Source organism: Macrobrachium nipponense, chromosome 28, assembly GCF_015104395.2.
Source record: "Macrobrachium nipponense isolate FS-2020 chromosome 28, ASM1510439v2, whole genome shotgun sequence".
NCBI classification, from domain to species: domain Eukaryota; kingdom Metazoa; phylum Arthropoda; class Malacostraca; order Decapoda; family Palaemonidae; genus Macrobrachium; species Macrobrachium nipponense.
Genome location: NC_087217.1, coordinates 32,864,814 through 32,876,853, shown reverse-complemented (window position 1 = coordinate 32,876,853; position 12,040 = coordinate 32,864,814). Strand labels below are relative to the sequence as shown.

The following is a 12,040-nucleotide window of genomic DNA, read 5'->3' as shown; positions in this document are numbered from 1 at the left end:
GAGGTGGAAGGCTGGTTCATCTGGGCCACCGGGACAGCCTGAACCACCGTTTGGGGTTGGGTGGTCTGGAAGGACTGGAACTTCTTTGTCCTCTTCCTGCCCCTAGGATGTGTTCCGGAGGACTCAAACTTCCTCTTCATGATGAGTCCCCAGCGTATCTTCAGGCTCTGGTTCACTCTTGCTGCTTCCCTGAGAACTTCATTAACGACGGACTCAGGGAATAGCTTCGATCTCCAGATCGAGGATTTGATGAGCTTATTGGGCTCATGCCTAATGGAAGCATCCGCCAAGATGTGCTTCCTGCAGTTCCGTCTAGCCACTGCGAAGTCATAAAGATCGCACTGTACAGCGTGAAGATATGACTTCGTCAGAACCTTGAAAAGTGGCTCATCCGCGTATACGAGGGACGTCATCTCTGTCATGGTGGCGGAGTTGAGGGACCTGCTTAGCCTGCACCTCGCGTCATATTCAGCCTTGACTAAGGTGTCTGGAAGTCTGGGTAGCCGCTCACTGAACTGTGTTGTAGCACAGTCCGGACTAAGTTTGCCCACCGAGAAAGTTGCTGGAGCGTCTGCCCAACACTCTGTGCCTCCGGGGAGCAGAAGGGAAGGTAAATCTGTCTCCCGGAGTTGTGGCATAGGCTTATCGTCTGTGGCCGCTTGCAGCGTTAGTTCGGCCACTTCGTAGTGAGTGTTATCACTCACTACGAACATTGTGAAGGGGCTCTTGTGGGGTGTCAACTTCGTGTTGACACACTCCCTTACCATTGCCTCATCCGTCAATCGGGCATAGCCCATGAAGGGGAACTGGAGATCCGGTGGGTAGAATTCGAAATCTTCTAACAGCCGGGTTCCACATCCTTCTATTGTTAGCATACCCTCCAAGAACGGGGCGTAAGCCGCTGGCCTCCAAGGATTGTTATTATTAAATGGGGGCAGCTTTGAGGAGTCCGGCATTACCAGGGATTGTCTAGCCTATCTGGACTGGGGTTGTCCTGCCGCCAGGTTTTCCTGGATACCCGCCACTAGGGTCTCCTGATTCATCATTCTCTCCGTCAGGGACTGAATCAGTTGTCCCGACGCCTCAAGACTGGAGGACAGCCGAGATACAATTACTTGGAACTTGGTTTGCACCGAGTTCCCCATCTGCTCCATCGTCACAGAGGAGAAAAACGCCGGGTCGAAGGTAGGTTCCTGGGGTCTAGCTCTTGGACCTCTCGCTCTCGACCCCTGTTGAGGGGGAGTAGCTCTTGCTGAGTCCGCCACTGGTTTGGGAACCGATGGCGTACTGGCGCAGCTAGTCTTAGACTTTGGCTTCGGCAAAGACTTCTTAATAGCCAATAAAGTGTTTTGAATGTTTGATCTTAGGGATCACCGAGCCCGACTGGTCCCTAACAGTCTTGGGCTTCCCGGTGAATCCCTGGAAGGAAGAATTAGAAGATTGAGATGGGCTAAAGGACAAGCCTTTAGCCCCTACACTACCTGCCTCACCTACATTCTTACCTTCACCCTGGCTGTCAACAACCATGGGCTCGCGGTCCAGATTCATGGCCACCACTTCTCCCAACACTTCTTCGCCGAAGCCCTCCACGTCTTCTGGTAAGGCCTGGGTTTCCTCCCGGATCTTGGCAATGATGGGGGCCGCCAACTCCGCTGCTACAGCTGCTGACCTCTTCGCCTGGGGGTAGATGAGTGAGGCCATCGCCTCGGACAGCATGTAGGGCTGCTTGGCTTTGACATTCCTGCCAAAGCCACCGACCCAGACCTTGAGGGTTGCCAAAGCCGTATCCTTGACGGCTTGAGGGTTCTGTAAGAGATAGTTATATCAATGACTAACCTGGATACTACCTACTTAGTCTAGTATGTATCAATATGATTTTATTCGATATAATTCTCATTGTATCACTCTGAGAGTGGTACATACCGACTCAGTAGTGAGATCTCTCACTAGCCCGTAGCATATCTCGCACCCGGATGGGTGCCACACCAGCAGGGAGTCCACCAGGACCGCACATCCGGCATGGGACCGGCACACCTCATTTCCGCACGGCTCTTGGAGAATGGCCGTGCATGCCGTCTCCAGGCAACGTACCATCTGTAAGTTGAATGATACATGAGTATCACTATTTAAACCCACCGGAGATGTATCCGGAGGGGCATGCAACGCAACTCTACTGTCACCGGAGTCGACTCCAGTGGAATGCATTTCTACTACTAGGATTTTATAAATACTCTTATCTCACCAGCTCCGGGCCCTAGTTCTTGTTTTTGTCATGAAACTAAAGGTTTAGGCCTGGTACAGACAGAGCAGAGGAAGGATGAACCCGGCCTGGCTCCGCTGGCACCGGAGACGCGTTATCTAGTCAATTAAGATTGAGTCTCAAGCCCACTCTCCGTCCCCACCGGGGTGCGGGACGGAGTAAAAAACCAAGGAGGTTGAAACCCGGGGGAGGGAGCTAGTGATAATAACATGGTACTTCGGTTCTGAATACCCAGCGGGGTGAATATGCCCGACGTAGTAAATGAACCCGAAGTGTAATGAGTTAAAATTATCTTAAGCTTAAAGTAATTAAAACTACTAAATAGTCATACATGCGCGAAACTAAAAATGTTCTATCCGTTGTCGAACATCCTAGCGCAGTACAGTAGTAGTACCTCGAGATACGAAAGGCTCAACTTACGAAAAACTCGATATACGAAAGCCAATACAAAAAATTTAACGGCTCTACATACGAAAAGTTTTCAAGATACGAAAGGTTTCTGAAAAGTCCGAGATTCGCCCGGATAACAATTTTGAAAATCGCGCCACGCGCCGCCATCTTAGTATACTAGTAGACTCGCCACCATCCTCCTGCTCTCCCATTGGTTCCTGATGCTAGTCGTGGCCATGAAATCCTTCTCTCCTATTGGCCAGCGTCCCTCCCATCATACATCTACTATGTAAATGTGGTGGTGTGGCTTGACCACTCGGTACCAGCATTAGTGTGCACCCGGTATTCGTTTTCGGGATCGTCAATGTGTGTAGTGTACATATATAATCAAGGCACTTCAGTTTATGTTGAAGGTCAGCAGCCGAACATTCAGTACCCAAATCAGTTGCAGAGAGAGCATTTGGTTGAACAGGGTTTTGATGGACACCAGGGCCAACAGAGTCATGAGGTGCAAAAAACTAAAGTTGAAACTAAGTAAAGTAAAAAAAGTTAAAAAAAAAAGTTAGAAATAAAAAAAAGAAGAAAAAAATGGCAGAAATTAAAGCAGCTTTTCATAAAGTGCAATCATTTGTAGAAGACACCCTCCGAAAAGGCTCACAGGAACATTGTGAAATTTTTTTTTAAAGTACGTACGTACGTACATACATACAAAAGAAAAACAAAACGGCAGAAATTAAAGCCACTTTTCATAAAGTGCAATCATTTGTAGAAGACACCCCCCCGAAAAGGCTCACACAGGAACATTGTGAAAAAAGTTACGTAGGCAGAAGCAATCTTCCTTGGATAGTTACGTATGTACGTAGTCTCACTCGAAAGGTAAGCTTCCACATTTTACGTTACAATAATAATATTTCTTGTACACTAATATACACTTTAGTAGGGAAAAACTCTCTATCACGAGAGTATATATAATGTTCTAAAGGGTCCACAGACTTTTTACACTTTGTATTATTGACCCTTTAGAACAATATACACTTTATTTACAGGTTTTGCATTTTTAGTCTTAATTTAGGTATTGAATGGTCCAAATTGTTGTAGTATTTCATTGTTTATAGGTCGATTTAGCTTTTATTATGAAATTTAATGGGGTGTTTTTGGAGGGCTTGGAACGGATTAGCCATTTTACATGTAAATGTGGTCCAAGATACGAAAACCTCATGATACGAAGGGCGCCTCGGAACGGATTAATTTCGTATCTCGAGGTACTACTGTATCTCCTTCCTCCAAGCTATCTTCTATTTCTTGGTCCGACTCCATGAGAACAGATCAGGGAAAATAGGTAAACCTAAGCCTGTATCTGATCGGATAAAGGATCGTGGCTATTCGCATACCCGATACCATCTAGTCGGGGTCCCGGTCCCGCCGGGGCGGGAAGATAGGTCTGGGGATAGAGGACTGCGGCTAGGAAACGCTAGTGGCACGCGGAGTATACCATCCCGACGAGCCAGGTGGCCAACCAAGGCTCGCCAGGATGGGCACCCCCTCCGTACCATCCACCCTGAGTATGACGCAGTGGACCTTCCCCCCGACCGTACTCCCTACCCCCCCCCATATATGAGAAGCTCGGGTCGGCTACATGGAGTAGCGTGAGACGAGCCGTGTCACCCCACCGAGGTGGGTACAGGGGGAGGGAGGTCGACTAGAGGGGTGGCCCACTCGCGATCAATTGGTGACACTACCGGCGAGATGGGACAACCACGCGATAAGTCTTGGCCCAACTGATCAGGGACAGAAGGCGTATAGGCCTCCTGTATCATGTAATACGCGCAAAAAACAATACATAATTCAGTATTACTAAAATAATATGTAATGCAAATAGTCCTGACGCGAGTGGGACGGGAGAGGGTAGTGGAAAAGGAGAGAGAGACGAGAGAGAGAGAGGGGGGGGGGGGGGGGGCAATGAGTCCTCTCGAGTGGCTGGCCTAACCTTCGCAAATAGAAACGATCTGATCAGGTCGGTCAGGAAGGCTCTGAGCAGCTAGCCTAACCCGCCAAATCGGCTTTTATAACCGTAATTGGCCAGGCAGACCAGGGTGGCTCACGTACTGTCATGAGGCTAATTTATTAAGTAGAATATAAATACACCGTGTCAAACCAATTCATTGGTTGGAAGACCAACATAAGGATGGATAACAGGAATCCCAGACCTAGGCTACCTTCCGAGAGCATGCGGGTCGGCTCGGTAGGCTAGTATCCCCCACATTCAGGACATAATATATAACATCAGGATAAATATGTATTAACATCTGAGGAACTGCTAATCTATCCAAAAGGGCGACACCAATTAGTATGGGAGACCAATTGGGGGTCGTCATGAGCGTAAGAAATTTGCTAGTAGCGATGCGCAAAATGGCTGACCTAGGAGCGGCATCATGTAGGCTCCTGCTAAATAACCAAAGTAAACATACTTATAATGACCATCGCTACCCTAGAATATGACAAAACATTAATTGCAGTACTCAACTTGGATACATCAGTTTCTTGACGCTCAGACATCTTGAGATAAATGCAAATTCGCAAGGCGAAAACACAACACGTGCAAACGTTAACAGTGCTATCGAAGGAATGATAAACAAGACGCTAGTTGTATCAGTAGCGGGCGGTAGATGGCCTGGAACGGCTCCTCTGCAGACGAGGGATATTGAGAAAGGAAGAGACTAAATGGCAGGGGACCTCTGATAGTGGTTTCACACGCCCCAGTTTCCATACCGACACCCTTAAATAAGGGTGAGCGAGCCAGGAAACTGGCATAACCATATAGCTTTTTTCTCTTGTATATTTAGCAATATTTATACATTAGAAATGAGTGCTATAGGAATATTTCACGGGGCGACACAGGTTAGGCCCAGAAATACAGTAATTTGTGAATATTTCCCAGTGAAAAATACTGTGAAAAGGTGAGTTTTCTGTGAATAATTAGTATGTGCAGTCCATAGAAAAATCTGAAAATAGGAGAGTCCGCAAATAGCAGGGCCCAACTGTATATCCAAGTTCTTGTCTCTACGTGAATATAGATCTGTCTTTAAGCTTTGCGTTATGTTGCTCAGGAACGTCACCATGGTGGTTCCTTAGTCAAGGAAGAGGGTTGGGGTTTGTGTTTGGTGTCCTATCATCATAGGACATCTCTTTTGGTAATGTACATTCCATTGGCAGTGCGGGGACATCTCTTCTGTCTACGGTACGAATTTCTTTGACAGTGCACACGTTGACAGTAAAGTATTTAGCATGCATCTGCATTGGGCATCTTTTCATAGGACATCCCCTAGGGCTATCCTATCATCTCTGTCTACTTGGGAAAGATTCATGTTAGACCTCTTTGCAACATGGTTCAACAGAAAGCTAGAGGTCTACTGTCAGGTGGTCCCAGATCCATTCGCTAGGGTGGAAGACACCCTTCAGCATACTTGGGACAACCTGGAAGTTTATGCTTTCCCTCCATTCTGCCTGATCCATCTTGTCCTGAACAAAGTAGTAATGGGTTCCAAGAATCTCAGGATGACCCTAGTAACTCCTTGGTGGCCCAAGGCAGAGTGGTTCCCAGATCTTTCATCTCTTCTCTCCGCAGTGCCGAGAGAGATTCCCCCCTTAGCACAACCTTTTCTGCCAGCCTCTTTTGGAGAGCTACCACCAATTGTTAGGGTCCTTATGTCTTCACATCTGGAGACCGTCCAGTTTCTCCTACAAGTGAGAGATCTTTCTCACAGAGCAGCTACTCAGATGTCCGACTACCTCAGGAGATCTTCATAAGCTGTGTACAATGGCAAATGGGCCATCTGCTGTGGTTGGTGTCATCGACGGTGTTTCTTTCCGCTTGGAACTTCTGTTCAGCAGATAGTGAACTTCCTGATCTTTCTCAGAGCAGAGAAACTTCTGTCTGTCAAGGCCTACAGGGCTGCCTTAGGACTAGTTCTTCGTCTGAAAGATGTAGACATCACTTCATCCTGAGAATTCTCTGTTGTTCAAGAGCATTGAGCAGTCTTATTCACCTAGAGAACTCAAACAAAACCTCCTATGTGGGACCTTACTCTCATGCTGAATAGTCTCACTCTTGCTATTTTAGAGCCCCTGCATCAATCATCAGACAGGGAACTGACTTGAAAACAGTTTTCCTTTTGGCCTTGGCTTCCTCAAAAAGAGTTGGAGAGCTCCATGGTCTGAATTATGACTTAAACACACTAAGGGTTGGGGGTCTTTAGCTTTCAAATTTATCCTGGAATTCGTGGCTAGACCCAAAATCCCTTGGTTCATGACAGTTTTATCTCATTTTCCATTCCTTCCCTTAAGGAGTTTAACAATGACCCTCAAGAGTTACTGCTTTGCTCCATCAGAGCACTGCATTGTATTGTATTGTAAAAAGGACTCGTCACCTAAGACCTAGGTGTCATAGACTTATTGTTAGCAGGAACCAAGCCAAGAAAGGAGTGCCCAAGAATACCATTTCATTTATCTACACGAGATGATTAGGCAAGCCTACTTCTCATCGTCAAGTTCTGTCACCAATACTGTGCATGCAGAAGTGCACGACATGAGAGAAATAAGTTCCTCCTTGGCATTTAAGAACTTGTCTGTTCATAGGATTTTGAATGCTGGTTGTTGGCTTTGTCAGACCACATTCACTTCCTTCTACTTGAAGAATATTTCCCATAGGTCCTTGGAAACTTTTTTTCCTTTGGTCCAGTGATGGCTGCTCAACAAGTTGTATACCTCATTCAGTGCCACTGGTGTGGGGCAGTTTGTATCTTGCCCAAGATGATAGTGTGGATGAGAGAATGAGTGAGATGGATGGTCTCTTTCTTTCTCTTTTTTTCCTTTCTTCAATGCCTACAGGCTGTTTAAAGAATAGACAGTTCATATGCTAGAACTGGCTTGATGTAGGTGAGCATTGCATTCATACTGTTACAACACTTTTTATGTTCCATACAACATACAAATCTGCTTCTCAGTAGCTCCTACTCCTCTCTCCAGCAAGGGGAGTGAGGAGTGGTGACAAACACATTTCATGTGGCTGACATGGTTTGTTGCTTGAACAGTTAATAGTTCTCTTTGACTTCCATGAATCTGAACATGTTACACTGTAGTGTTTAAACCCAGTGGACCGAGTGGTAGATACCCACATATCTAACATCTCAGAGGTTTAGGTCCTCTTCCTTAGAATCCTCATTTCTAAGAAGAGCGATCAGGCGTGCTGAACCTCCAGTCAGTTCAGGATTCTCATACCTCCCTCCAAGTGTGAGTCTATCCTAATGCTAAGACCGAAGGTTTGTTCCACGTATGAAGAAATGACAAATTTTTAATTAATTTATATTTTTCATAGCTAACAAACCTGAGGTTCTCAACATTGACTGCCCACCTCTAGCTATCCCTCTTGTCTTATCCTGGGTTGGAAGGAAGAAATACATCTCTAGGTTCAAGCGTGGTCTCTGACTCACTCCCACCTCAGCTATGTATCAGATGCCAGATACCACAGATTCCTTGCATATAAAATTTTATGTTGTTTTTTGCCAGTTTTCAGGTGGCACCAGAACTTACCCTAATCTTAAGACCGCAGGTTTGTTAGCTATGAAAAATGCAAATTAATAAAAAAAATTGTCATTTTCGCATTATTGGATGGAACTACTCAAACAACATTTACAGTATTCAGTTATGGGGAATGCTTGGTGTTTAAAATCACAGAGGATATTGAGGACTTCAGTGCAGCTATAAAGATACGCAAGACAAAATTGTCACCCACTTTTCCCAGTTGATTTATAGTTGTTTGTACACTGATAAATAAAATTATCATTAATATATTGCAAGGAAATTATTGAAGGAAACAGACAAGAAAGTTCTCTGATAAATACATTAGTTTCTCATCAGAATGTATGTTGAAAACCTCTAAGTACAAATGCTGAATTTTGGGGTAATTAATAGTTGTAATTGGTTAGGGATTTGTACATGTACTGGACTTAGATCAGCACGGACTATTTTGTTCGGGACATGATATTGTTCTTTGCTTATATTTGTTCTACAGACTGGCATTTTTTTTATTGTCATGAGATACAACTAAGTAGCTGCACATTAAAGTAGTGTTTTGGTGCCTCTTCCCTTACTGTGGTAGGATCATGGACATAGGCATTAAGATATGAGATGTGCATGGAAGCAAACTATAGATTTTCTGTTGTTTTATGGTAGATATCTTTGCAGTGGGTGCTTCGTTGAGCAAAATTTAGATTATATCCAAGGTTCCCTGCAGTGTCTATATGCCCAAGTTGCATTCCTTTGTGCCTTTTAATTTTTATCCATTCTATTTTGTTTCATATCTTACTCTCCAACCTCTTCAGCAGACCATGCCCAAATTTTCACCTTGTAAAAAAATCTGTTGGGAGAGCCCTTGTACTTTAGAATTGTGACCCTTTGGTTTCATGAAAACTACTTTATAAACTGAGATATTTGTAACACAGAATTCTTTGTGTATTGGTTTGATTTGTTATATTTTTTTCAATCTTGTTTTCAGATATAGTAAATGCTGATCTGAAGTCCACATTACGGGTCCTATACAACCTGTTCACACGATACAAGAATACAAACTGAAGAAGCTGTCAGCTTTCCATCTGTGTATTTTAATTGTCTTGTCATCTAGAGTTTTACTAAATTTAAATACTGAACAAATTATCTATACAGTATTAAGTGTAAGAATACATCATTTTTTTGTTAAATCAAATTATTGTGGTATGTCCTTTCTTTTCAGTCAGCATTTAAGCCACAGTTATGAAGCTTTAACACTGCTGAGATTACAAGGATCATAAATTTAATGTGGCAGCTTTTAAATACCAAGTACCAGCTGATTACAAATCATGACGATATTGATGTACAGTAAATTGTGTGGATCCTTGTGTCTCATAATTTAAGTGTGTTCCTTTTATTACCCAATTTATATGCTACTAGAAAGCACATGTAAGTGAAAGATCAGTGCATTATATCAAATATCTAGAATCTTTAAGTGACATTGTGTCTGTATAATCTCAATCTGTAAATTTATAAATGACAGTGCCAAAAAACCATCCACTTGGAAGAAATGATTGTTATTACAGATTCTACTGAACAGCATGGGTTCTTAAAATCATAGTCTTAAATATTTTTAAAAAGTTGCTGTATAGTGTTTTGTTATGACAATTGAATGTACTAGAGCAATTATGGTTTTTAACTGTCAGGGTTTTACTAATTTGTTTTCCTTACATAATGTTGAGAAGTGCGCATGATCACTTTTTTTCTTTTTTTTACAAGATGAAAAACTTGATACATACATAGTTATATTTTATTCTAACAAATTTCTTACTAATAGTATATAAACCTATAGAAGTTTAGTACCTTACAATAATATAAAAATATTACTTTTGATTTATCAAAATATTTGAAGTTAAGAAGTCTCATGAGATACTATAATGTAGTTGTAAGCAGGTAAGAAAGTGAAGAGAAAGTATACTTTTACCTATTTGTGCCAAAAAGAAATGTGTGCCTTACTATAAATAATAGTGAAGCACTAGACATAAGGGAAAACTGTGTTCAAAATATAATAAGCAATAAGGTTTTATTTTAATTAAGATGAAACACTGAACAGTAATAAAGATGTTTTTCAATAGCATTTATGTTTAACAAATGTATAAAGTACAAGATTTATACTGTTTCTTTATAATTGTCAAAATGTTACACAGCACAAATGTTAACCTACTACATTTGACATTTTTAATTTTTCTGGTAGAAACAGAAGTTATGTGGTTGTGGTAAACAAGTAGATTTTTTTTAAGCAGATTCAGTCTGATTTAAGAAACCAAATAATAGGTTTCAATTATTCGAAAATACATTTTGTAGCATCTGCCTTTGCTTAGTACGAATGGACTTCATCTCAATGACTGATATGTACATAATAATGTGCTTTTGAAAATGATTGAACAGATAGAAAACTATTTTCAGTAACTGTGCATGGTGCCGAATGGTCTAGCTCCACTGCATTAACAATGTACCAAAGTCCATGGTACAGTTAAGTGTGTTTTAGAAATTCTAGTGGGCAGTAGTAATGAGAGCTTTTGTGATATTTTTAATATTGTTAATCATGTAATACAATGCAATCACAGCATAGTTGAGTATTCTTTATGTAATCATTAAACTTGAGAAAATAACCTTTTCATGGACTGCCATAAGAAGTTAGAGGTACTGTTGTTTTGGCATCACAATAAGCTGGTTTGGTCCAGAATTGTATCAGCTACCATGTCAGTAACAAGTGCCCTTTTATTGCAGGACAAAATTACAATTAAAGGTAAGACTTCTTACAGAAAATGCATTGCGCCTTTAGTCAAGAGAAAATATAGAATGGAATCATATATGTAGTTGAGTAGACAAACCAGTCAAGAATGTATTTGGTCAGTAGTATTCTTTTGGAAGTGTTTTGCTTTTGCATATTCATATATATACAGTAATTTGTATCATAGAACTGGGAAGTTGTATCTCTTAGTATAATTCTATTAACTGGAGATTCATTCTTCCAGTAAATTCTTGAGGCTAGTTAAATAATATTTTTGAGCTCTCTAGGTAGGTTTGTAGTTGAGAACTAAATTCTGAAGATATTGAAAATATCTTCTTTATGATCAAGTTATGTACGCACAGGTACAGTATTTGTAATGCCTTATGATCAAGTTATATACGTACAGGTACAGTATTTGTATTGCCTTATGATCAAGTTATATACGTAGAGGTACAATATTTGTATTGCATTTCATTACTTTACATAGATATTGATGAAATCAGAGTTGAGGGGTTCTGTTTTTATTAAATTTGAAAAGGCACATGAACAAATTTTGTCCTGAGCACTAGTACTATAGTATAGAGTAATAAGTTTCTTCCAGCAATCAAACTTTCATATTGATATATGTGAAGATTTTTACGCAATATTGATGTGCCTTTTTTTGCCTTCTAATATGAATTAAAGCCTAACACCATATTAGATTTTTATATGCCCACTAACCATACAGTCACCATCCTAGTACTGTACTATTTTTGCTAATGTATTCCAAGAAAGTGGCAAATTTTGCTGGCTGTTGAAAGATACAACATATTTGTTCCTACACAATATATAACTATCAGTCTTTACATAAGAAATTTACTTCAGCACAGCTAACTTTGAAACAAGGTGCTTATGTAGTTAACTACCGTCCAACTGCAGGAGTCTTGCACACCCAGATGGTAAGCATTTACTTTGCCTTTGGCTATTGTGCGATGCAGAACTCTTCTTTAGCCTCTGCCCTGCCTGCTATTTTGCTTGGTTTTTTCTACATTCCCAATGGGATTGTTTCTTAT

General features: G+C 41.7%; 1 protein-coding gene across 1 annotated transcript in view; it reads left to right on the top strand.

Annotated features, from left to right (window-relative positions):
* Positions 1–11,684, top strand: part of LOC135201660 (beta-parvin-like) — a 196,474-nt gene extending 184,790 nt beyond the window's left edge. Inside the window, exon 14 of the mRNA XM_064230771.1 lies at positions 9,204–11,684. Within this exon, the coding sequence (XP_064086841.1) occupies positions 9,204–9,280 (77 nt within the window). The 3' untranslated portion in view covers positions 9,281–11,684. The remainder of the gene's footprint in view (positions 1–9,203) is intronic.
* The last annotated feature ends 356 nt before the right edge of the window (positions 11,685–12,040 follow it).